The following is a 26,738-nucleotide window of genomic DNA, read 5'->3' as shown; positions in this document are numbered from 1 at the left end:
AAATTTCCTATTAACTGGGTCTGCGCACCCCACATCCCCCGCTACATATATATTCCAAATCTGACATTGCACTACAGTGAGGAAAGGGCAAATATCCCATTTTTCACTGTATCGCGATCTCAGAAAAAGCACTTCGAGGTCCGGTATGTTCGATATTATGAGCGTTTGCAATTTGTGCAATCCGCTCATATGATATAGACCTGGCTCTGGCATCAAGCATCTATTTCTGTAAGGCCCTTTTGTAGAATATCCACATCCTTTGGGGATTCAATAATGGCTCCCATTTTGCAGTCATCTGTGAACTTTGTTAGCCAGAGTCCCTTAGTGTTGGCCTGTACTTCAGAGAAGTAGATGCCAAACAAGAGCAGTCCAAGGACAGAATCCTGAGATACTCCACTTGTCACTTGTCTGGAGCTGGATTTGGAGTCAGCTACTTTTACAGTGTGGGTTCTGTCAGTAAGCCAGTTGGCAACCCATAGAGTGACATAAGGATTAATGCCCAGCTTAGTACGTTTATCTATGATTGCAGACTGGGAGATGGTGTCAAAGGACTTGGCAAAGTCTGGATAGGCTGTGTGGACCACTTTACCCTCATCCACAGCTCTGGAGACTGATTTGAAGATGTCAGTCAGGTTTAGGAAACAAGTTCAGCCCTTCATGACCCCAAACTGGGTAGGGTCCAGTGTTTGAAGGTTGCCAATGTCTTTGTTTATAAGTTCCATGATAATGCATTCCATGGCCTTGCAAATCAGGCTTGTCAGACTGATGTGGCGGTAGTTTCCAGGATCCAAGGTGGACCCCCCTTGTGGAGTGGGATAACTGTAGCTGTGCACCACTCAGTGGAAACAAAGCCTGAGGTGAGGCTATGATTAAACATGGCACTTAGGTGAGGTGCCAGTTCATTTTGTAGTTCATGTATTACACAGCCTGGGATGTTGTCTGGTCCCGTGGATGCTGTATTCTTAGCTATGGAAAGTGTGTTTTTCACCTGTGTGGTCGTTATTACCGGAATTTGGCAGTCTTTCAGTATTGAGATGGGCCCTTTAGTGGGTGAGAGGGAGGTGAAGTTTGGCACTGAATCAATCTGCCAGGATATTGGCTATATCCTGGGGTCATTATATTTAATGCCATTCTGTTGTAGCTCAGAGCAGAGCTGAGCATTGCCATTTAGATTCCTGACATAGCTATAGAATGGCTTGTGGTTGTCTTTGGAATCTGTGGCTTTATTATTTTCATAACTAGCTTTGGAGGATTTTATGAGGGACCTCAGTTTCTTACTGAGGCTGGTAAGGGAATTTTTGTATCCTGGGATTTTCCTCTTTTCTGCAACAGTTTCTTCCTTTTGTTGTAAAGTTTGTTTATGGCAGGGGACCACAAGATTGGCTTCCTTTTTTTGGAGGAGAGCGTCTTGGTTCTATTTGGGATGGCACAATTCACGCACAAGTGGTTATGCTCATGTAGTGCTTTAGTGTAGGATTCAGCAGTCGAACTTTCAGTTCCTGTTTGCATGGGTGTCATGAAGTTTGTCACTTCTGACTTGAGTAACATGAAGTTGGCTTTGGAGAAGTTTTTTATGGAGGTTTCCTTACTGGCGGGTGGTGTGGTTGTCAAGAGTGCTTGGCTTATGGTCAGACCTGACCTATAAGGGGGTGACCATAGGTGTGGAGCATTAATTTCCCATGTTGGTAATGAGCAGGTCTAGGATATTGGAGCCCCTGGTGGGACTATGGGTTAGTTGATCCAGGGCATTAGAATTTATGAATTCCAAGAAACATTGGGCAAAGGTGTTGCTACTCGAGTAGTTTTCCCAGTTAATGGCAGGGTAGTTGAAATCACACAGTTTTAGAGTGTTTGGCTGTACCTTAATATTTTCCAGTATGTTTAGAAAGGTGTAAAGAGAATCTGGGGGCATGGTGGGGGATCTGTAGCAAGCTACAATTTGGATTGCAGTCTTACCTAGTGTTAGTTGTACCTGGAGAATTTCACACACATTGTGTTGGGCAACTAGCCTGGTGGTGTGAAAATCCTTGGTGAATATGGACAGTTTTCCACCTTTAGTGTTTCGGTCCTGGTTTGGTGGTAAGAGTTGTAGCCTGGTATTGCAGGGGAGCTCTCGGTAGCCTTGAACTAGGTCTCTGTTACTGCACAGATATCGATGTTCTCCATTTTTAGGAGTGCTTAGTGACTGTGAATGGCCACAAAAGGATTGGTCCATACACACGCACACACACACACACACACACACACACACACACACACACACACACACACACACACACACACACACAGTCTCAAATTATCATGTCTGGGATTAGAACTCCTACCTAACTAGTACATCACAGTACACCATTATGCAGTCATAGCACATGCCACGGAACTTACATGGCTACTTTTTCACCAAAGGTGTATTTCAAGGTGAATGACATAAGCAGGCTTGCCAAAGTAGGGCAATGGGGAGTGCAGTGTGTGTGAATGGGCCATAAACCATTCATCTGGAAGCACACACACAACACTCAGTCACACACAGATTTACATTTAACAGGAATGTGTATACAACTGCTAGATGAATACTGACTTGTACAGTCACGTTACACAGTTATCACAAGCACTACAGACACTATAGTGCTGAGGGATACCAGAAGCAAATGTCTACAGTGATTGGCATTTGTGCATTATGTGTTTTTAGCCAACTGGATGTGTGCTGGGTGGAACAGGCCTCATGATGGGAAGCTCTTTGTCACTGTCTGTCACTCTCTTCCACACATCTATGTATGTGTAATTTTGGCCTATTATAGTGTGTTGTTCTCAGATATATGTGTGTATTCCTATCCAATGTGTGTGCAAAGCATGACTGGTGTGCAATGTGGAGTGTGTGCACAAACATCTGCAACTGTCAGATATGCATAGTCCACTGTTGTTGTCAGACATGGGCTTAAGTGTTGCAGCATGTCCAGTATGACCTTTCATTATTTTGTTGTCAGACGTGGGCTTTGTTGCTCTAAGTGTGGCAGCATGCCCAGTATCACCTTCTGTACTCAATGTGTGAATCCATTCCAGGTAGGTTGTACTCCAGTGCAGGCTTTTGTGTTCTGAACCAACAGCTATCATCCTGTTTCTGCAGGATATCTGTAGATCAGTTGATAATGTAGGGTCACAATGGGCAAAGGATAGTGGGTTACTGTAAGTAATTGTGTCTGTGCTGCTTCTGCTACATGATTTTGGTGTTAGCAGAGATATTCAGACATATGTACTGTTTTACTCTGTGATGTTTTATATCATCAACTACTGTCAGGTATACATATTTGCTTGCAGTAATTTACTGGGGAACACAGGGTGAATGAAGCTGTGTCCAGTTTTGTGGTCCGCTGCTTACATATTCTTGCACAATCATGCCATTCTGGAGGGAGAGCTGCAGACACTTGCTGATGGGTCTGTGTAAATTGTTCAGCACCTTGGTACAGTGGTGGCTGCTTGTACATCGATCGATGTGACAATATGGCCATATCCTGCTGTGGCCATACCTCATAGCTGTACAGAATCTCACAGGTTACCCAGAGGCAGGGCTCATATTTCTGGTCATTACCCCTTCACATTGTGGTTTACGAGCAGGTTTGTAGCCATCCATTCCTGTGTTTGCAGGCAGGGATAGTATATACACACAGCTGAGTTTCAGACTTCACACACTCCATGGTGTCCATGCTTCTACCCCCCCCTCTGTTTTTCTATCCTCTTCCAAACATTATGCAAACATTATCTGATAACTATCCCTATAGTTATCACTTCATCCCAGCAGTATTTAGGGGCTGATCCACAGTTCATGCAGTAGGACATGTGGACATGCTGCTGGGATTTGTCAACATGGCCTTGCATTTGGGTTCTGTGGACTGTATTATGTTGTTATTTGGGAGTCCATGAGATAACATACATTGGCAGTACAGGTGAGACACAGGTCTTTGACAGAGGACTGTAGGGCATTTGGTAGTAGCACGCCGGTACATTGCGTCACTCCTACTGTCCCAGGCTACAAGCCACAATATTCCCCTGGGGTGACAGGGTAGGTGTGCAAGGTGTTAATGTCAATAGTTTCTGTCTTTATTGATCCAGTGGTGTGGATGCTGGCAGGGTGCTGCTTACAACTAGGGACACATCTGCATGGGACACCTCTTCAGCATGCTGCATTCTGTGGCTATTCCCATACAGAGGTCATATTGTAGTCATTCCCAACAGCAGGGATAAGACCTGTGAGGTACCTGTGGCTAATGGTGGGGTGGTTTGGGTGCATGTGTGCTATGGACGCTACTTGCAACTGACTCACAGATATATATGGGGCATTCCACTTATGCTGGCTTGTGCAGGAGCATCAGCAGGTTCTCAGTACTTCATACCTGTGACTTTTGTGGTCTGCCAGTGTTTGGCCAGACGACATCAGTATCCATACTACAAACCCAACTAATGTGCTGCTAACCTGTATGTACAATTCCAAAGGTGTGTCCATTTGACAGTAACATTTTATACACTGTCTGTCTAGGGTACTTCCACCTGTGTACTGTTTGTATGTCTGGGCCCACATTCATGCCATGTCCATCTTTCAGATGGTGACAGATATTACATCTGAACAATTAGTATGTATTACAACTGGAATGTGTCTTGCTGGGATGCATTGTGTTTGGCACTGCAGTTGTATGAACTTGGCCCTGTCATCGGCAGTACTGGCCATTGGCCACCAGGACACAACTCACCATGCCTACATGCTGACCACTCTCGCACAATATGCAACACACAACAACCTAACACACACATCCCTCATATTGTACATGTGCTATAATCTATCCTGCTACTTTGGCCGGCTCAGGTAATCTGTGCTCCACTATTATTATACCTACACATACATGTTACTACATTGCTACATAGGATTGTGGGGGGGGGTGCAAACCTGACAACCGTACCCATTTGCTATGACTGTACTGGTATTTCAGGTACTCCATTTCATTCTGTATTCTGACCTATCATGCAGACTAGAGGCATATCAGTGTACTACAGTTCTTAGGTTTTATTGACCTACATTTCAGTTTCAGACTCCTTACCCTTCAGAATTAACATCCCACTGCCTGACCAGTTGTAGTATGTCTGTGTAGGTTTGGAGGGGGGCTGTTCTCTATAGCCATCAATCAGACACCTTAGCACATCCTTTCTTTGTGTTTGTCTACACCTGTCCTGCTGGCTGAGACTGTTGTTGTGTATGTGAGCCTCACTGACATGCATGTGTGTGTCCTATGGACACACATTTGGCCCACCACATGTCCTGCAGTGGGTTTTGTCACCTTGTCTAGTACTGCCTACTATGTTGACACCAGTATTTGTTAAGGATTTCATGCCGTCGATATAGGTATCTACTATCTGCTGGCATCCCATTCAGTCACCCAATTCCCTAACATGCTCACAGCCATACCATAGATACAGGTAGCAGAACATTCTAATGCATTCACAATTGATAGTGAGCATGACATACCTTGTGGCTGTGCCAGTATTGAGGATGGTGCTGGAGGGCTGACTATGTCAGATGCACATAGTACTCTCCCTGTACATGGTTAAGCACAGGTAGTGTCATGTCTGGCATCCCTTTTACTGTATGTGTGAGTCGAAGTGAGGTGTCATTCCCTGGGTTCCTTCCATGTCAGTGTATGTGCTATGCGTAGCCTCTTTGCCAAGGCCTGGGCATACTGGGCATGCCTCCTTCTGCCTACTGAGGCAAGTTCAGGTTGTTCCTCCTCTGAGTCACTCTGTGCCTGTGCAGATCTTGGCAATGATGAGGGGCTGTGTGGCCCTGCCCCATGCTGTTCCTGATGCAACTGATTCTGCAGGATCATATTGTGTAGCATGGCACATACGATGACAATTTGGGTACATGTAGCTGGTGAGTACTGCAAGGCTTCACCAGATATTTCCAGGCACCGGAACCATGACTTGAGCATCCCAAACACATGTTCTATTATGATTTTGGTCTGTGTGTGTGCCTCATTATGGAGTTCTGCTTTGGGTGTGTGTGCATTTCTGATGGGTGTCATCAGCCACGGCTGCAGTGTGTAACAGCATCACCCACTAGGTGGCCATATAGGATGTACCCATTGGCAAATCTCTGGTACAGCTGCTTCATATGCCAGATGTGGAAGTTGTGATAGCTTCCAGGGCTGCCAGCACATATATTCATTATAATGCCCTGGGCATCGCACAAGACCTGGCAGTTGATGAAGTGGAAGCCCTTGCAGTTTATGTAGACTCTACCCCGCTCGCCGGGTGGTGCTTTGATGTGTATGTGCGTGTAGTCTATAGCACCCACTACCTCAGGGTATTCTGCTATTTGTTGGAAGAGATGCATATTGCTGATCAATGCCTCATGGATGTTGAGGAAATATATGTGCTCACCGACATGTGCTGACATGGCATCCAGGAACTGGTGGAGTACCCTGGATGCTGATGCCTGTGAGATCCCCATGATATCCCCAGTTGGCCTTTGGAAGGTATCTGTGGCTAGTATTCTTAAGCCTACACATACCTTGGTATCCACTGAGATGGGTTCCCCTCTGTTGGTTCTGTGTGTGAGGCATGGCCGGCACAGCTCAACAATTTGCTGTAGGAGGTCCCTGTCCACCCTATAGCACTCCACTATCTCCAGCACATGTAGCCCCTGGTAGGTTACCCTGGATCTGTACACTCTTCTCTTTCTCCTTGTTGTGGGTTGGTCATCAACATTCTCATCCTCACAACCCTCAGCCTCTTCCACATGTTGATTTATGACAGCGAATGCAGCCCCTATCATTTTGTTGCTTTTGTTAGATAAAATTAGATAAAATTTCCCCATTTGTGTATACCGGTGGTGTAGAGTTTGTGGGAAAAAACAGAGGGAAAGGTGTTTGCATAGTTTATAGTACTGGGCTGGGCTGGGCTGCTGCCTGTGTGATTAGCTGATTCTGATAAATTTCACCTGCCAGCTATGCTAGTTCTCCTTGGTTACCTTCCTACTGTTGTTTTCCCTTCCCATTGCCTTCCTGTTTAAGCCGCGAGGCACGCCGCACAAGCCTAGTGCTCAGACATGAAAGGAGCTGCTATTTTCTGGTTTACTTTTTTTGTTTTTTTAAACCAGTTTAGGCAATGTAAAGTGTACTTGGCAGCTTCAGACACACCCCCTTCCTTAGCTCTGCTAAGCTAAGGGCTATCCCGAGCCACAGATCTCCAGTAAGCTTACAGTATGCTTGACATATCCCTCTATGATGTCAGCTAGGTCTTAGGCTTGCTCCATGGTTTTCCTACACCTACACAGTTGGGTGCAGGCTAGCCATGAGGGGAAATCTGTGATTCAGTATCTTTCCCCTCATTTGCTTAGAATTGCCTGCTAATGCCTGGTTACAAGTCTGACACTGAGTCTTCCCCCTTAGCAATCACTATCCACTGGCCTTGTTGTCTTCTGCCTGCTATTGACTATTATGGCAAAATTGTGATTTTTGCAGAAAAAGCTTTTTTCAGGGTTTTACTTTTATTTTCCAGTCGATCCCGTCTTCTCTAAGGCATTTTGTGTAACTTAACAGGCTTTTTGAGAGTAGAGTGGCCTTACTGTCAGGCATATTGGAAACTGAAGAAAAAATCCTCTAAGACAGACCACACATGAGGAACAGACGAAGGCCGAAAACACTCCAGCTCTAAAAAATCATAATACTTTTGTTGGGTTACAAGGATTTTATTCTGTCACTACTTCACAGTCTCCCTCCCTACTTGTCTGACTGTAAATCATTATCAGACTGAGTGAGATCTTTATTTATTTATTTTTATTTATTTTATTTGTTTTACATTTGTTTACCGGGAATGTTTGACTGGGTATTGCCCCATTATGAGAGGAGGCCTGGGGAGAGAAGCTCCATAAAAAACATCATTACAAAAAGATAAAAAAGTACATTATATAAACATAAAAGCATACTTTAGATCATATAACAGTATATTATTTAAATATAAAATATTATTTAAATATAAAAGGTACAGGTATGAAAGTAAACAGCATGTAACAAAAAGATTTTTTTCAGAAAATAGGTAACATAAATAAAACATACAGGGGAAAATGTGACTGTTAAATATCATCATCATCATCATCATCATCATGCCGATAGCAGAAATATCCATAGAGTATAGAATTTAGAGTAGACAAAAAATACAGCTGAATATTATTCCAGTTCAGTGTGTATCAACTAAACATATCTTATCAGAGATTATTTAAACACTAAATAAATCTAAGTAGTTGTTTGAATTTGGAAGTGTTGGTAGTACTGAGTATTGTCTGAGGAATGGAATTCCAGGACTTTGATATTTGGTTTGAGTACAGGGAGTTGCTGCAACTATTATTAGATTTGGCTACTTTTAGTAGATGTTTGTTGGTAGATCTTAGGGATCTACAGTTGGAGTAGGGATGAATTATGTCCTTGAAAGCAGGGCAGTTGTCGAGATGCTGAAAGATGGCATGAGTTAAAGTTAATTGGTTGAAGGCTAGAAGATTAGGTAGTTCACTTCATTCCAATTTAGCTGGTGCAGTGCTGTGCAATGGTGTGATCTGTTAGGGAGGCTTGTAGCAAATCTGGCTATTTTGTTATAATAGGACTCCAGTTTATTTAAATCATTTTTTCTAAGATTTGTGAGTATTGGTGAGGTCTATGGAAGGGTGAAAAGTGGATGAGTCTTGGATATAGAATGTCTGATGGTGTTGGTTAGGAAAGGCTTGACTTTTTTTTTGCCCTAAGATGGTCATGAAGAACCAGGATTTGACACATTAAAACCAGAATAATCCCTTAACAAATTCCAGCAAGTATTTTCTTTCCATTGATAATTCAACTGGAAAAGACACATTTTTTAAGTTTCTTCTTTTTTATTCTTAGAAGATTCACTGGAAATGAGCTGACTCATGACAAGAACACAAATCCAGGAGTCAGGTATCCTCCCCAGCTAAGCAGTCAACCTCCAACCACTCCTTCTCTTGAGCCCAGAAAGTTTGGCTCTCCCTTGCTCAGAGGATGTGCCAAACTCCCGGTCCTTAGTGGATTCCCAATGAGCTACAACAAGGGGGCCAGGAGTACAAGATCGATAGTCTGAGGAATCAGTGTTGGCCACAGCAGAGTCACTTACCACTGGTTGAAGCAGAGATGGAGCCAGCCAGATATCCAAAGGCTCCCTTACAACTGTTTTCTTTATTTAAGATGGGGGATCAAGAACTACAGAGGTCAACATTTTCTTCATTTTCAAGCTGGGAAGACTTCATAAGTAGGTATCAGAGCCTGACAAAGTCGGTGAATCATCTGATAGGAAACTTTAGAATCTGAGATAAAATCTTCCATAAAAGTCACAAAGAGCACCAAATCCTTCCCCACACACAGTGACTCAATATTGATATATAGAACATATTCACAGAAAAACAAATGTACACAGTATGGCAAAAACTGGAACTTACTTCTTACTGAACTTACTACTCTGAACTCCCTACCCCAATTCAAAATATCCCTAAAGAAACAACTAAGAACTCACTGGCTTTGTCCATGCACAAACCCTGACTAACCCCACTCAAACAGAAACAATATATGGGAACCTAACTACATGTATAAAAATTTCTGATTCTTAAGTTGCTCTGAATTAATTTGTCTCTCTCCTGCTGGTATGGTTTGTAATAAGACTCTTAACATATATGTTAGCCACCTTAGAGCTATGTGTTTCCCCTTTCTAGATATAATCTCTTCCCGGATGTATTCTCCATCTATTTATTCCTTACCTATTAACTTCTTCTATTCCCTATCTGTAGTTTAGAATAGCATGTAATTGTGTCTATCCAGCATTAAACATATATCTATGTTGTTATAGTACAAAATAAGAACTTCACTGTAATTACACTTCTTTATGTATATTTGGAGCTTTTCTCCCTGGGCCTCGCTGAAAATGGACATATATCTAGCCGGACTTTCCCGGTTAACAAATGTAAAATAAAATAAATAAATAAATAAATAAAATAAATGCAAATACTAAATAATTAAAAAAAAATCTCCTCAATAACATGACAGTCCTAAAAAATGAAAAAGTAAAATCCTAGCTTAAAAATAACAGCTTCAGAGAATAACAAACAAACATTTCTTTCACAGAAAAATGATATAATGGAAGGATTTGTAAAAAGGTGGACTCACCTGCCCTGGATTGAAGAGATCTCTAGCTGAGAGCCAGTTCCACAAAACCCACAAAAGTGAAACACTTAGGGGCAATAAAGCTCTGAAGTGGGTATTTTTTATATATATGGCTCTGCTTGAGCCAGGAGCAGTTTTGGCATGTGAAAGTTGCCCTAAAATCTTGAAAGCTGGTTCTTGGCCATATCCTAGGAAAGGGTATAATCATATAGCTTAGGATACTGCAACATTATTTAAACAGTGAACATCTCTCTTTCCAACAGCTTAATTCTGAACAGCCATGCCTCAGTGTTCAGTACCACTAGTTTTTGGTGTATAGGCATTACATTAAACCTTCATCATGGCCAGTGTCAAGGAATGCTTCAATCAGATATACAAATACAACTTGTCCAGCTTTAAAGGTTGTTTCTTTTGTTCTACAATCAGTTCTTAAGTGATATGAATGGAGACCAGAAGTGAATTTCTAGAATAATTTAACTGGTGAAACAGAAAGACAATCATTAATTTAAGAACTATTCTTGCCAATCCTGGTAAACATTACAGAAACAGAAGTACTTCACAACTATTTTGTCCACAAGTCAACACTGTGGAAGTATCTCAACAGGCAAAAATACAATATAATGTTTGGCCAAATGGATCAAGATATTAAATACTTGATGTTGTAAGTAGGGCGGCATTAACTAAATACAACAGAGAAAGGCTGTAGAGGATGGTAATGGTTGAGGTAAAGTAGAAACAATATTTTTGTAACCAATAAACATAGAATCTGAACCCATAATGCAAACAATATAGGCCATAGTGTGTTCCCATGTTTTTGTTTTATTTTTTTGTCTCATTTTTGGCTCTCACACAGTTAAACATCAGCAGACCCCACCGCCTCTACTCAATCACTACTTCCTTCCACCACTCCTGATCTCCAGATCATCTCCAACTAAGGTTTGTGGCTGATGAGATCAAAGTTTCCCGAGTCCATGTAGCACTGTTACTGTTAGTGATTTTTCCCTTGTTACTGACCCTGTCCCTTTGTGTGAACAGTAACACCTGTGGCTAAGACATTCAATGCGTGGCCTGCACCAAAATGTTCCTCACTCCCTAAAGGAACTGACATTAGCAAGTTGCCCTACCCACCCTCAGGCAGCACATCATTGTTGTTTCTGTCTCTGCCTAAAAAATCTGCCTACCCCACTTTGTTTGCCCTGGACACATGCACCTCATTTCTCTACACAGGGATGGGCATGTCCACCTTCCTTCACTAGTCCCTCAAACAACTGCACAATTACTTTAGCTCAGATTGCCTGGGTTGTACATAAAGCTTTATCTCGCTACTCTATTGTATTAGATGATTTTGTTTCATTTCTTAATAATATTAACAGAGAGTAACAGAAAGAGTGAATGTTTCCTGGTCAATGTTTGAAAATGCAGGCACACTGAGTTTTTAAAAATTATTAACATCTTCTGATCAATGAAAATATGTTCCACTTTATAGATACAGTTTGCTTGTGCTTTTTCATTTCTATGTTAAAATAAATGCTTTTGCAAGTATGCTTTTTCAATTGTTCTTACATACCATCCATTTTATTCCATTAGTAAGAAAGGTATAATTTAACTGCCCAGATCCTTAGTGTCCCTTGAGATATCATTCATTATCTGCATGAATTGCTGTCAAAGTAATATGTTACTGGGCAAAGTAGAACATTGTGTGTAGTTACTCTTAACTAAGAATCATAGGTTCATAGGTTGGTACTAGGCTATCGGCCCTAGAGCCTATACAAGCCTAGCCATAATAATTCCCTGGATTTTTCTTCCCACAAAATTTACTTCCCTGGACCCCTGTCTGGCAGGGCGACTGATGTGATCCCCGGGGTGAATTTCCTGTCTCCCATCCAATCGTCAAGGTTTCTTTTGAAGAGTGCCAAGGAGTCAGTCTGCTTGACATGTATGGGCAGTCTATTCCAGAGTATGGGGAGTCTCTGGGTCAGGAACCTATCCCTCCAGCATGTTTTGTTCATTGTGATGACAAGGTTTAGATCCCTGGAGCGTGTGGCCTTGAGGGATTGGGATTTCTTTAAGTGGAGCATGTCCATCAGCTCAGGGTTTGACATGGCCTTGTATGTTAAGCAGAGATCACCTCTGAGTAGACGATATGCCACAGAGTATAGCTGGAGTTTTTTTAGACGGTCAGTATAGGACATCTGCTTTAGGCCTGTGATTCTTTTAATGAGGTATTTCTGCGGCCTTTGCAGCTGTTGCAGATGTCTTGTGAGGTACGTACCAAATGGAGTGTTGTACTCTATAATGGGTCTAATGAGGGATGAGTACAGTGGGACAATGACTTCCTTTTTTCTGGATGAAAAGCCCTTAGTGATGAGGTGTACCACATAGAAGGATTTCCTGACTGTTGTGGCAATGTGGTTGTCGAAGGTGAGACCACTGTCCACCTGTGTCCCTAAGTCTCTTATCACACTTTAGGTGTTTAGTGTACTGCCACCTATGTGGTAATTTATGGCTACATGGTTTTTCCCAAAGGGGATAACTATACTTTTCTTGGCATTAAGCTTGAGCCCATGGCTCTGGCACCAAGCATCTGTTTCTGTAAGGCCCTTTTGTAGAATATCCACATAATTTGGGGATTCAATAATGGCTCCCAGTTTGCAGTCATCTGCGGACTTTGTTAGCCAGAGTCCCTTCATGATGGCCTGTACTTCAGAGAAGTAGATGCCAAACAAGAGCGGTCCCAGGACTGAACCCTGAGGTACTCCACTTGTCACTTGTCTGGAGGGACCCCTACATCGCACCTATATATATTAGTATTACTCCAGTATAACATTCCTACCCAACCATCTTGTAACTCATGGCATATAAGCCATTTATGGATCCTAACATTAAACCAGACATTATCTGCTGCATTTATCAGATTGGTAGTCAACTAAAGAATAACGTGACTTGAGGAATTATTTTCTTGAAACATGGTGGATGTCTTGCAAGAGTCAGGACTATAGTTACTCTATTGAACTCATCCTCACCCCCATGCTATTACACACCAATAAAAACAAATTTATCCAGTTCATAATCCTTAGCAGATCAGATGGTATGAAGTTGGAGTCAAGTTAAGATATATATCTTATCCGTATGGCTACAGAATATCAACTGCACAAACTGTTCTGTCCCTTATCTGAATATGAAAATGGCTAGTTGGCATTTTAAAGTAAATTTTGTTGTTTACATATGTGTTTTTAAATTACAAAAATATGGTGTTATTCTCTAGTAGATTATTACTTCCTGTTATAACAAAACACCAGAATATGGGACAGTCCAAATATGTTCAGTATAATGATTTCATATTTTCTTTTGAATGTAATAAACTATCACATACCATAGATACGAGAGCCAGTGCATAGCTATCACTGTCTGCATTTCCACATAATTTTATACGGAAACAAAGCTGCTGAGTAAGAAATATAGGCTGAATGTTTAAAGTGCATCTTCTCCTATACAAAAAATTAAAGAATGGTTTAATGTACAGTGCTGTCACATGAGTGAGCTTCTTTCATGGAGTAAATAGGTAAGAAACCTAGGAAGCAGAACACTGTGCCAAGAATGCATTATACTTGAACTTAAGCCTTGCACATTCCTTCAGGTGACATTCATTCAACTAACAGGAAAGTTAATGCTTCTTAAAAGAAAATAAAAATGGCTGCATACTTAGCATTATATTTTTTGCAAACCAGGCTTTCACTCAGAATCAAGCCACGATATAAAGAGTAGCAGAGTCTTTCTGAATAAAAATGTTTTACAAAGGTAATGAAAAATATAAGCTGTCAAAGGCCCTGACAGATCAAAAGTTTAGACTGAGTGCAGAAATAAAAAAATATGTGTATGTACAAATACAGTTGTTTAATTCATTCTTTGGTATCCTTACCTGTGCTAACCAAAGTGCTATTGTTATAAAGAGTTCCAAGATGAGGGCCAGAGAGAGACAAAAATGTATGTAGTTTATTGAGGTAATATCGAAAGCGAGGCCGAGTCAGGACTGACCGAATGATGATATTCCCAAGTGAATGGCCAATAAAGCTGTGGAGAATTATAATAGAGTTACTGAAAATACAACTGGTATTTACTATACGGTATCATAACTATTATTCTATGCTACATACAATCCATTTTCTAAACTGAAATAATTTATTACTAAAAATACAAAAACAGCATGCATAGATTAATATCTAATGTTGAAAGCCTATAAAGCTTGCCTATTGCCAAACCATTCATAGTGTTACTATGACTACAAATAATTTTGACTAATATATACAGTTTTGAAATAATGCACTTTGACCAGGCATTTTATTTCCTTAGCCAACAGGGCCCATTCTTCCATAACTCTCAATACTCAACATTAAAACCCTTTCTTTGTTCTGTAGGTACAAATCACAAGACCATTAAATACAAGTTATTAACTCAGGGAGAAGTTATCTGGGATCGAAAAAAGTAATAATTAAAAATGGTTCTGGGAGAAAAGATCAAAATTCATTTAAATTTATAAAAGTGATTATAGATGTAAGGATGTAAGTCTGTTTCTACAATAATTTCATTTTAAATAATTTAATATAGCAATCATCACTACATCTACCCTCTCCAAGTTGTAGAGATTCAACAACATACTATGCAAGCAAACTGCCAGGGTGCAATTCTAATTTTAATATTGTTAAATCTTTGCTAAAAAGCAACTTCACAATAGTTATCTAGCTGTGATAGTCTTATGTATAATTCACAGACTCTTGCTTGCTATTAAGCATATGGGGTCAATGTAGCTGAAAAAACAAGGGGAAATTAATTTTTGTACCAGTTCTTATGCTCACGTGTTGGAAGACCACATTTTTTTTTATGGGCATTACATCTCAGAATATGGCAAACCTTGATCACATAGCATGGACAGGTGCCTTTACACTGGCAAGCAGGGAAGTAGATAAGGGAATAAGAAAGACTGAGGATTACATTACTTCTGCTGAGGATGTTATCACAAAATATCTCTGCACTGTGGATTCAGAGAGAAAGGGAAAACCCAAAATATAAAATTTTTCTTATTCAAGGAACTGGTCTCTTCTGTCAATACAGCTCATCTTGATGTTAGTAAACAAGTCATTGCTATCAGTAATGTTAGAAATGGGGATATAGCATGCCATCACAATGGACCATGAGTTAACATAGATAGCTCAAGATTAGGAGTTCAACAGGGAGAAGACACACTTCTGGAAATTCATCGTTTGTGATACTTATAATGTGTAGCTTCAAAGAAAGACTTCTTAGATGTCTGGGCTTCTGGGCCTTGGCAACTGAAAGATAAGTCATGTCAAACGTAGACAAGTGGGAACAACAAAAACTTTACTTTGGTGGCTGATTAATATGCCTTCTCTGCTTGCTGCAGTAAAAAGAGGTTTTCTTATGGAGTTGCTTTAGAACAGGGAGACGGAGAGTGCCATACTGATGTGAAGAAAATGAAAGATAACCAAGAAAAGCAAGAGGCTAAAGACTAAATAATGTAAGAGTGGCAGAAGAAAAATAAACAAGATTATATTGATCATAGTGAGATCTTCAAAGAAAACTGATGACATCTGAATTAAAAGAGCCTCTCAGGAATAATTTCTAATTTCTAACTTGAAGAAGACAGGCACTGGACGACATCATACAAGGAAATGTTATACCACATTTTATAGATTTGATGACAAAAGAGACAAATATGATAACCAGTGGCTTGATGGAGGTAAACTGGGAGGTTGTCAATGATCAGCGGTAATGAATGACCAAAGTTGTGATGTGGCTATAGAAAACATGTTTTTCCTATCAGGATTAAAGCCTCATACTCTGAAAAAAACATGGAAGTCTTTAAATCTTTACAATTTTTACAGAGCTCATAGCTACTTCCTTTCTCCTAGGAGGAACTGAGGAAGCATTTGTTAACTGTGGCATTGTTTATATTTTTACCAAATGATAGAAAAAAAAGAGTATTGCCCCAATTCCTTTTTTTTTATTTTGTTTAAAAAAGGTGTACAAAACAGCTGGCCACTAGGTTAGTTCTTCTGCACAGTGAATTGTTCACCTGGGGAAGCTAAGCTTTGTTAAGAGAATATCCTCTGAAGAATAGCTGAGGGTTTTTAACAACAAAACTAAACAAGGGCATCATTTTGAGAGGCAGAGGTTATCATTGTAGGATTTAAAGTCTTTGTCATAGTTAAGTAGAATTGTTACTGCTGTCTTGGTAACCTTTAGAATTTAGTTCTGTGTTATATTTTGAATTTATACCTTATAACCATTTCCATTAGCAGAGGGGATGCCATTTCTGCTGTGTGAATAGCCACTTGTACCCAAAGTGGAGTAAGATTGTGATGCCTCATCTTATTTCTTTGTTTACAGTTACTGAGGACATCCTTGTACACAAGACTAGAGACAACTATTGATTTGAATCCCTTCTTAGTATTTACACTTCCCGGCTACCCCCAAATGTTGTATTATGGAGAAGGATACCTATTCAGTGATAGCAATCTTGCAAATGACTTTCTGCTAACTAGAGCAATACTTCAAAATTTAGAGGTATGTTCCAGCAAGCAGATGTTTGCTAGAAAGAACTGGTTCCATCTGCCTGAACTTATTATAGTTTCTAGTACATCTCAGTTGATCTTTTATGTATTATACAAGCATCATCCAGTGGCACAAAACATTACTGCACAGTTACTTCAGTGGTGTTTTCTAAGGATTGTCACTAAAGACTTAATTGCTTATCAATAGGAGCAGTAAATCTGGTGGTAATTAATATGGTACTAGCTGTTATGGAAACTTTAGGTTATTTATCAGTTTCTAAGCAAAACTGAAGGTGCATTTGATATTTGTTCTTTTTTCCCATAAATCATAGTTCATAAACTAACACATGACTGGAATTTACTGTACTACCCATTAGCAATGAGCTAACTGAGTTAGGGATATGGCAAAAGTAGAGTTGGATAAGTAATCTTACCAAAACAGTAGAAATTCTAATAGTTCACTGTTTGTAGTAGCCTAAGATATTAGGGTTTTATCCTGCCAAGGACATGACAAACCAGTCAGTTTTTCAAAGCTTAAGGGCATCTTCCATGCATGCCAACTATCAGGAGCTCAAACAGAGCTACATGTAGAAGGCAGTTAGAGCGACAATAGCTTCAGCACTTTCTTGCTCCTAGAAAAGAGACAAGAACCATGAATGGAAAAATGTAAAACAAGAGTAACCGTAGGCACAGTATTACTATCCATACCCTGGTAATGAAAAAAAAAAAAAAACAACAGGACAAGGGGCTGCAACAGTGATCTATTTAAAAAATCTACTGTTATGGTAAGTTAACTTATACATCTGTACAACGTTCAACATTTGATCACTGTTGTGGTAGCCTAAGTTATTAGGGTAGATTACCATGCTTAGCCTCAAATAGGGATAGGGATGTAAATTATGAATACAGGAACCCCTGGAGAATGGTCATAGCAAAGAGTATTCTGGACGGGGAAAAGGTATCCATTTTGAAGTGCTTTGTAAATTACAGAGGACTTTCCAGAAAGCCAAAGAGGAAGCCAAAGCCCTGGTGGAATGGGTCCTAACCCTGCCTGAAAGTAGCTTGTGATGATATGAATAGCGCAAAAAAAAAAAAGTATGAGACAACCATCTCAAAACTGCCAAATGTGACTCTTGTTGTCCTTTTCTTTTACCCCATATTAGACAAATAGCTTTCCTGAAGGACTGGGTTTTATTTAGTTAGTGTCTGAACTGCCTGTTGGCATTCAGAGCATGAATTATTCTTTCTCCACCATTTTGGAGTTCAGAGATAAGGCAGTCAGATTAATAGACTAGCTTGAGGCAAACTCTGAGACTACTATAGGCATAAAAGAAGGATTTCTTCTCAAAGAAATCATGTCCTTGTGGGAAAAGAGGTAGGGTTCAGTCTCCATAAGAACTTGTAACTCAGAAACTCTTTGAACAGAAGTCATATAAATGAGCAAAATAGTCTTCCATGTTAATAACTGCAAATCAACCTGATGAGCTAGTTCAAATGGAAAAAAGAGTTACCTTCTCAAGCACAAAAAGTAGATCCCAAGGAGGAGCCACTCTAGGTGGACAGATATGAAAACTTCATCGAAAAACTGCTTGCCTTGAGATCAGGAAGAAGGGGGGGGCTCCAAGGGCAGACAAACAGAAATGGTCATCTGCTTAATCTTGATAGAAGAGTAAGAAAGGTGAGGGGAGAATAACTTACAAAACAATTAAGAACCAGAGGCAGATAGGCCTTAAAAAGAGTCCTAGTACTTGGAACGGCACTACATAGAAATTATTTTCCACTTAGACATACATGATTTATTAGTAGCAGATTTCTTAACCTCCTCCAGTATTTCCTACACATCCCCAAAAAGAAAACTGTGCCTAAAAGATTAACGTCTAGCATCCGAGCAGTCAACTGAGGAGTATTCAGGTTGGGATGTATCAAACAAATCCTGTCTTGTCTTTTACAAGTAAATCCTGTCTGTTTGTGGTTACAGCTTCCCAGGCAATCATGACTAGTCTGAAGAAGGAGAAAAAAATCTGATCCTACCCTGTTTGTCTATGTATCATGTCACAGTGGAGCTGCCTGTAATTACCAGTAGTGGTGATGGAGTTCACAGTTGATTCAAGGCTTATAATGCATTTATCAAGGTCATTATTTTGTTGATATCGATCTGTTTCTTCTTGAAAAGTGCATCCCAAGTCCCCTAGATTTTGATTCCTTTGGATGTGGCTCCTCCCAGCCAAAGTCTGAAAACTTGGTTGTTACAGACTATGTTAGGGCGAGGGATGAGGAATACCTGGAATCAGCTAGATAAGATTTGCTCATCAAAATAGTTCCTTTTTCTAAAACCAGGGACTGCAACAGGAAAGGATATAACAGGGGTGTCAAACAAGTGGCCGCATGCTAAAATCTGGCCTTACAAAAGCATTTGATCCAGCCCTTGACATGTCCGAAAACAAACTGCTTTGACTATGAAGAAATCCTGTCAGTATGGTAAGTGGCTCCTGAACAATATGTTAAATGGCTCCTAAACAGAAATGGTTAAACTCCTCTAGGATGGAAGATGCTGGTGTTGGGTCTAGACAGATAGGTGGTACCACTGAGACTTCCTCAAATAGAGCCTGGCTGGAGAGTCCAAAGTGTAAGGATGTAAACTGGAAATGTAATCCAAACAAAAAAAAAACCTTAAATGAGGCCTCAAGTCTTAAGTCATTGTGACTAACGGTATGATGGTAAGCATTCTTGAAATCTGTTATAACTAGAAAAATTTTGAAGGAATATGGGGAAACAAAACCATGAGTGTAAACATTCTGAACTTTGGATTGTTTTTTTTATAAACCCACCTCTAGGCAATTTTACGTTTATACAAAAGTAATCAAACTGTATTAACAATTTAATATTAGTAACCATTATACTTCACATATATTACAAGATATCATATAACTTAAGCAATATTACATAAATTATTCAAATCCTGCCCCTTTTTTAAAGAAGAAATATCCTAATTAAACCATCACTTTTAATATACGCAATCATATATTTATATAAATGAAAACAAACCACACCAACACATTCCTAGTTGCAAGCGATTTAGGAATGAATGTTCTAACAGTGGCCTCCAGGTGAATTCTTGCTTGGGTACTAGAAACACTCAGGAGTAAAATCCTCCTCCCTTTTGGGCTCAGACATAACTTATAACATGCTGTGTGACAGCATTAATGACAGAATGGGAAGAGCATACCTCTTAACTATCCCTGATTTTCTGGGACATCCCTGATTTTGACTCAAATTTTAGCTCTGTACTTCCTAATATCTCCTAAAACTGGTGAGTATTAGAGAAAAGTGGTGACTTACACTTAATAAATAATGACAATAATTAGAGTTATAAACTTCTTTTATTTCTGAAAATGTATATTAATTCACATTCTCTTATTCTGTCAAAGTAGCAAGTTAATATTAGGTTCATAGGTTGGTACTAGGCTATCGGCCCTAGGGCCTATACAAGCCTAGCCATAACAATTCCCTGGCTATTTCTTCCCACACTATTTACTTACCAGGACCACTGTCTAGCAGGGTGACTGACGTGATCCCCGGGGTGAATTTCCTTTTTCCCAACCAATAATCAAGGTTCCTTTTGAAGAGGGCCAAAGAGGCGCTCTGCTTGACATGTATGGGCAGACTATTCCAGAGTTTGGGGGGGTCTCTGGGTCAGGAACCTATCCCTACAGTGTGTTTTGTTTATTGTGATGACACGATTTAGATCCCTGGAGCATGTGGCTCTGAGGGATTGGGATTTCTTTAAGTGCAGCATGTCCAACAGCTCTGGGTTTGACTTGGCCTTGTATGTTAAGCAGAGATTGCCAAGGAGTAGACGATATGTGACAGAGTATAGCTGGAATTTTTAAAGGTGGTCAGCATAGGGCATCTGCTTTAGGCCTGTGATTCTTTTAGTGAGGTATTTCTGCTGTCTTTCCAGATGTTGCAGATATCTTGAGAGGTACATACCAAATGGGGCGTTGTACTCTATAATGGGTCTAATGAGGGATGAATACAGTGGGACAATGACCTCCTTTTTTCTGGATGAAAAGCCCTTAGTGATGAGGTGTGCCACATAGAAGGATTTCCTGACTGTTGTGGCGATGTGATTATTGAAGGTGAGACCACTGTCCACCTGTGTTCCTAAGTCTCTTATCACACTTTAGGTGTTTAGTGTACTGCCACCTATGTGATAATTAATGGTTACATGTTTTTTTCCAAAGGGGATAGCTATACATTTATTCGCATTGAGCTTGAGCCCATGGCTCTGGCACCAAGTATCTGTTTCTGTAAGGCCCTTTTGTAGAGTATCCACATAATTTGGGGATTCAGTAATAGCTCCCAGTCCCTCAGTGTTGGCCTGTACTTCAGAGAAGTAGATGCCAAACAAGACAGGTCCCACGACTGAACCCTGAGATACTCCACTTGTCACTTGTCTGGAGCTGGATTTGGAATCAGCTACTTTTACAGTGTGAGTTCTGTCAGTAAGCCAGTTGGCAACCCATCGAGTGAAGTAGGGATTAATGCCCAGCTTAGTAAGTTTATCTATGATTCCAGAGTGAGGGATGGTGTCAAAGGCCTTGGCGAGGTCCAGATAGGTTGTGTGGACTGCCTTACCCTTGTCCACGGCTCTGGAGACTGATTAGAAGAAGTCAATAAGGTTCAGGAGACAAGATCAGTCCTTCACGAACCCAAACTGGGTGGAGTCCAGTGTTTTAAGATTGCCAATGTCTTTGCTTATAAGTTCCTTGATAATACGTTCCATGGCCTTGCAGATCAGGCTCGTCAGACTGATGGGGCGGTAGTTCCTGGGATCCAAGGTGGATCCCCCCTTGTGGAGTGGGATTACTGTAGCTGTATGCCACTCAGTGGGCATGAAGCCTGAGGAGAGGGTATGATTAAACATGACACTTAGGTGAGGTGCCATTTAGTTTTGCAGTTCATGTAGTACACAGCCCGGGATGTCATCTGGACCCATGGATGCTGTATTCTTATCTTTGGAGAGTGCATTTTTTACTTGTGTGGCCATTATTACCGGAATTTAGCAATCTTTCAGTATTGAGATGGGGCATTTAGGGGGTGTGAGGGGGATGAAGTTGGCACTGAATCGATCTGCCAGGATATTGGCAATATACTTGGGATCAGTATATTTAATGCCATTCTGTTGTAGCTCAGAGCAGATTTGAGCATTGTCATTTAGATTCTTGATATAGTTATAAAATGCCTTGTGGTTGTCTTTGGAATCTGGCAATTTTATTGCTGCAACAGAAAAGAGGAAAATCTCAGGATGCAAAAAACTCTCTTACCAGCCTCAGTAAGAAGCTGAGATCCCTCATAAAATTCTCCAAAGCTAGTTACGAAAATAAAATTGCCAAAGATTCCAAAGACAACCACGAGGCATTCTATAACTATGTCAAGAATCTAAATGGCAATGCTCACATCTGCTCTGAGCTACAACAGAATGGCATTAAATATACTAATCCCAAGGATATTGCCAATATCCTGGCAGATCGATTCAGTGCCAACTTCACCCCCCTCTCACCCCCTAATAGCCCATCTCAATACTGGAAGATTGCCAAATTCCGGCAATAACGGCCACACATTATTAATATTTTAAAGGTATCCCTGATTTCCCCAATTGCTCCTGATTATTTCTGGATATGTCCCTGATTCTGTTAAGATTTGTCCCTGATTCTGTTAAGATTTGCCCGTGATTCTGTTGAGAGCTATTTGGAAGAAACAACTGTGGTTAATTTTTTGGATGAAGAAGGATTCTTAATTTTGGAGGAAAGGAATCTCTGGCATTTTGTAGTCACAAAACACCTGTTATTATTTGCTTACAAAATGTTAGAGAAAAGTGAGATATCTCCTACTATTTTGCAAGAATGTCTGTAGCATATGTTGGATACAAGGAATGTTACATAGTCAGGGACTTTTCTTTGATCAAGTAGATACTTGAGGGCCATTGCCAATTTTCTTAGTATCTCTCTACCATTTCTTCTTGCATTGTTAATTTTTGCTGTTCTGGTTTACAAGATCTTGCCAAGCTAGAGTTTTCACTGTGTGGTACCTTAAACCTCTTGGAATAGAGGTCTATGGGATATATGCAAATGACCCCTTAAGGACATAAAGTGTTTCAGCTATCTGGGGTCATTTGCACATATCCTATAGGACTCCAGTTTGGCTAGGCTTTTCTCGCATGTTTTACTAACTGGTTTGTCTGTGTGACCTTTTTACTTTTTGGTTTTGGTTCACAAGATTTTCTGAAAAGAGGCCCAAGACTGGAAGGATAGTTGCTGCTACACATGATAACTGGTAACTGAAAAAGTTGTTTTATCTCTTGAATTAGTTTGCCCCTTTCATGAAAGTATTCAGGTCTTCAGTATAGGAGCTGCTAAAAAGGATTTCTTTATATAATGGAGCATCAAGGGCTGGGGATTTAGCATCCCCATGGTAGACTCTGTAACCTGAGCCAGGCATATCCACACATTACCAATCCTGTGGCTATAACTCTAGGAACTGCATCAGCTGCATCATAAAACACTTCAAACACTTTAGGGCATGTTTTGTAACCTGAGGTACAGAAGAAATCAAATTAGTCAGAGATGATTTGGTATCAGAAAGAGACAACTTAGAAATTACCTGATCCATGTCTAAGAAAGTGCCAAGAAGGAATCTGGCCATATAGGCATGACAATTTATAGCTCCAAAGGCAAAATCTTGATAGGTATACATCTTCTTGCCCAACTATCAGTGCCTTTCCATCTTTGTTATTTAGTATGGGGTCAGAAGACACTATGGGCTTAGAAGATCCCTCCTTATTCAAGAGATAACACTGGGGTATGAACATGCAGAACTGAATGCATACGCCAAGGCCCCATTCATAATCTGAATAGCTAGGGAGTTTGGGGAATCCACATGAAGTAGGTCATGATTCCTCTTATGTCCTTCTGAAATGTCTTTCCCTTCCCTCTGAAAATGGTCATCCATTTTATAAATTAGTTAACCTGTAAATGGTTCATCTCCCAGGCCCATGCTTACTGCTTACACTTATCAAGGGTATCAGAACTTGTTAGAGATTTGGGATGCATGGCTAGGCTTAAAAAGGCCCTTCTGGTCATTAGACTTGTAAATACCTATGAATCTACCTATAAGAAACAGTATCTGAGAAAGAAACCTCAAATGGAGAGTAAAAGATGATTTTCTCTGATTCTGACTAAAACTGGTCAAGACAGGAGACCTGAGAGACATAAACAGATCCTTCCTTTTCTGATTCAAAAATGGATTTGTCCTTAGAAGATGGTGACCTTTTTCCTGTTTAAATGAGAGGCAACCAGAAAAGAGGATTGAATAGACTGAAATGCTTTTAAAGTCTTTTGGCAAATTGTACCATTCATCCTTTGACCACTTTACACTGGCTGGATTGGACAGTGGTGAAACATTTGGTTTTCTGGGATTTTTCCCTTGGAGTATCTAAGTTAATTGTTTTAAATGTATCAGACTTCTGGACCTCCTTAGGGGAACCCACTATCTCCTCCCATACTATCACCTGAGGTATCCCATCCAACCATTCAGATAAAAGAAAATGGTGTGCTCCCTTCTCAGCAGCTGCCTTATGTCTGGTTTCTTATCTTTAGTGGCATCCCACAGGGCAACACCAGAGTGGTTGTGAACATCAGACTAAAGGCCTGAGAACTTGTTTAAGGCCATCTGCCTCTGACTGGAAACAGAAGCCAAAGGCAGTGTAGCTTTAAGTTCATCTTTTGTGTTCTTTTCCTTTTCTTTCCCTAAAAGGGACATCTGATGAAAGACAGATAGTAGCCATGGAGGATAGAGTAAAAACTTTCAGGCATTTGTTTTACACAAATATGTTAAAACTGAAAAGCCAACTGCAAATAGTTTTAGGGCTGAAGGAAAGACAAATCTTGCTCAAATGGATATCATGAAATCTTCCCAAATAAAACATACAGGCTACATGGGAATCCTTGTATGAGATTTGTCTACCAAGTGAAAATTACTGTTTCTGCTGGACATAAGACTATAATTTACCATAAGGTTTAAATCATTAATAAAAAACTGGTGCCCTATGAGTTACTTATCTGCCGAGAAAACTGACATATGAGCGAACAGCCAAAACTAACATTATAGGTGTAGACAAACATTTGACAGAACTCTTAAACAGCAAGAAATTTCTGAACTTTGGTGCCCATACACCTCATTTCATACTGGCATGTCCTTCTGATACCTCAGATATGCAGTATATATGGAGTAAGCCCAAAAATTTGTGTATAACTGACTGGACATCTGATCCTTGGAAGGATACCATCCATATAGACTTATGCTACTGCAGCAGTGAGTTAACGCTAAACACCTTTAACTATCTTTATATAATACTACATCTAAGTTTCTTACCTTATTTTAGAAATTGTGAGGTTGTAGAGTTGAATATGCTGAATTATCTCTTCCAACAATTTATCAGTCATATTTTCAAAGTCAGCAAATGTGTCACTCTGTGGAATAAAAAATAATACAAAAAAATTACTGAAAACTCAACAAAAATACAGCTGTAAGATATAGTTGCACTAATTTCTATCCAAGCTCACTTACCTTAAACTTAAACTTAAACTCATTAACAATGTAACTCTATAAATAAACTCTCTGTTTTGTGTGACATTTTTAACTATCTCATTCAGTCTCACTCCATTGTATGCCATTAAGCATATTAGCGGCACTCAAGTGACTTTTAATACCAGTACACTTCTTGTTTATTCAAGCGCTTCAGTTTCTATTCAACATTGAGATACTTTGTGAGTGACTTTCATGTCACTACAGTTATTCATGTATTGGCAGATACACATAATGTTGTATAGACTGCAATGTTTCATTAGAGAAGTGAGTTATTGCTTTGATAAATGCCCTATATTTGGTCGTTACACTACAAGAATGTATTAGTTTATCTCAGCTGTATTTAACAGTTTAAGTTAGGATCTTTGCTGGCTTTTCTCTGCTTATTAGTAGGCTGCTTTACATCTTTGTCTTGCATACCTAGTATCTAAGTAATCCTTTTAATACTTACGTATTTTGTACATAGGTGCAGGTCATCTGCTGTCATTATTTCTAACTTGATAAGGTGTACCAGTATTGCTGTATTTCGTTTAACAAATTGCACTGTGTTTTAATACCTGCTGTTACATGTGTGTTGCTGTTGTGCAAGAACATTACTATTGTGTCTGTACTACCTGCCTAACAGTCTCACTCTGTTCCTCCATACTTCAAGCTATACTGACTACCTCAGAAGTCTCCTTTCCTTAACAGTCATATCTGGTCTGTTCAGTAACCCTTAGTTATAATAGCTTTTCTCCATAATTAGATACTTCTAGCCTATCTTTCTTACTGTCTCTTACTCTACATCTATGTAATCTAACAGTTATGGTTGTCTTACTCACCTATTTCACCTCTCCTTTCTCCCTTTTATTCCTAGGTTCTAAGCCCTGGTCCAAACATCAAATAAGAACACAAGCTACACCTATGTCCAGCTCGGCATCTCCAATCTTCTGCAAAAGCATCTACTGTGGTTCTACAAAACTTCAATATTCAGTCAATGCATGCAAATCTTGTAGTCATTCTCTTATAATTTAGCTGTTTTTGTAAGGCTGCTTGAACATTACCAAGCCCCACCTTTGCTCTAATCCCTCCTGTGCATTCTTGCCTCTGCATAATTGTATTCTCCTCCCATTAATTCCTTTACTTTTTAACCAATCTCCTTGCCTGGGTTAGCTCTATGCTTACCAGTAAACTCTATTCTATATAGTGTCCACCTTGATTTCCCTTTCTTTTAATCATCCCCTTGCACAATTTGTTGTTATTTATTTCCAAAAGTAATACGATTGCTTCTCAGAGATTACATATGTTTCCATTGATATTTTTTTGCAGTTAGCTGAGATCT

General features: G+C 39.9%; 1 protein-coding gene across 1 annotated transcript in view; it reads right to left on the bottom strand.

Annotated features, from left to right (window-relative positions):
- FAM135B (family with sequence similarity 135 member B) overlaps nucleotides 1–26,738 on the bottom strand; it is a 2,319,882-nt gene that overhangs the window by 396,061 nt on the left and 1,897,083 nt on the right. Inside the window, exons 15-16 of the mRNA XM_044067284.1 lie at nucleotides 25,205–25,302; nucleotides 14,122–14,273 (exon numbers count right to left, since the gene is read on the bottom strand). Of these exons, the coding sequence (XP_043923219.1) occupies nucleotides 14,122–14,273; nucleotides 25,205–25,302 (250 nt within the window). The remainder of the gene's footprint in view (nucleotides 1–14,121; nucleotides 14,274–25,204; nucleotides 25,303–26,738) is intronic.

Source organism: Protopterus annectens, chromosome 3.part1 (genome assembly GCF_019279795.1).
Source record: "Protopterus annectens isolate FY-2018-M chromosome 3.part1, PAN1.0, whole genome shotgun sequence".
Taxonomy (NCBI): Eukaryota; Metazoa; Chordata; order Ceratodontiformes; family Protopteridae; genus Protopterus; species Protopterus annectens.
The sequence above is the reverse complement of the archived record's forward strand: the minus strand, read 5'-3'. Positions and strand labels throughout refer to the sequence as shown.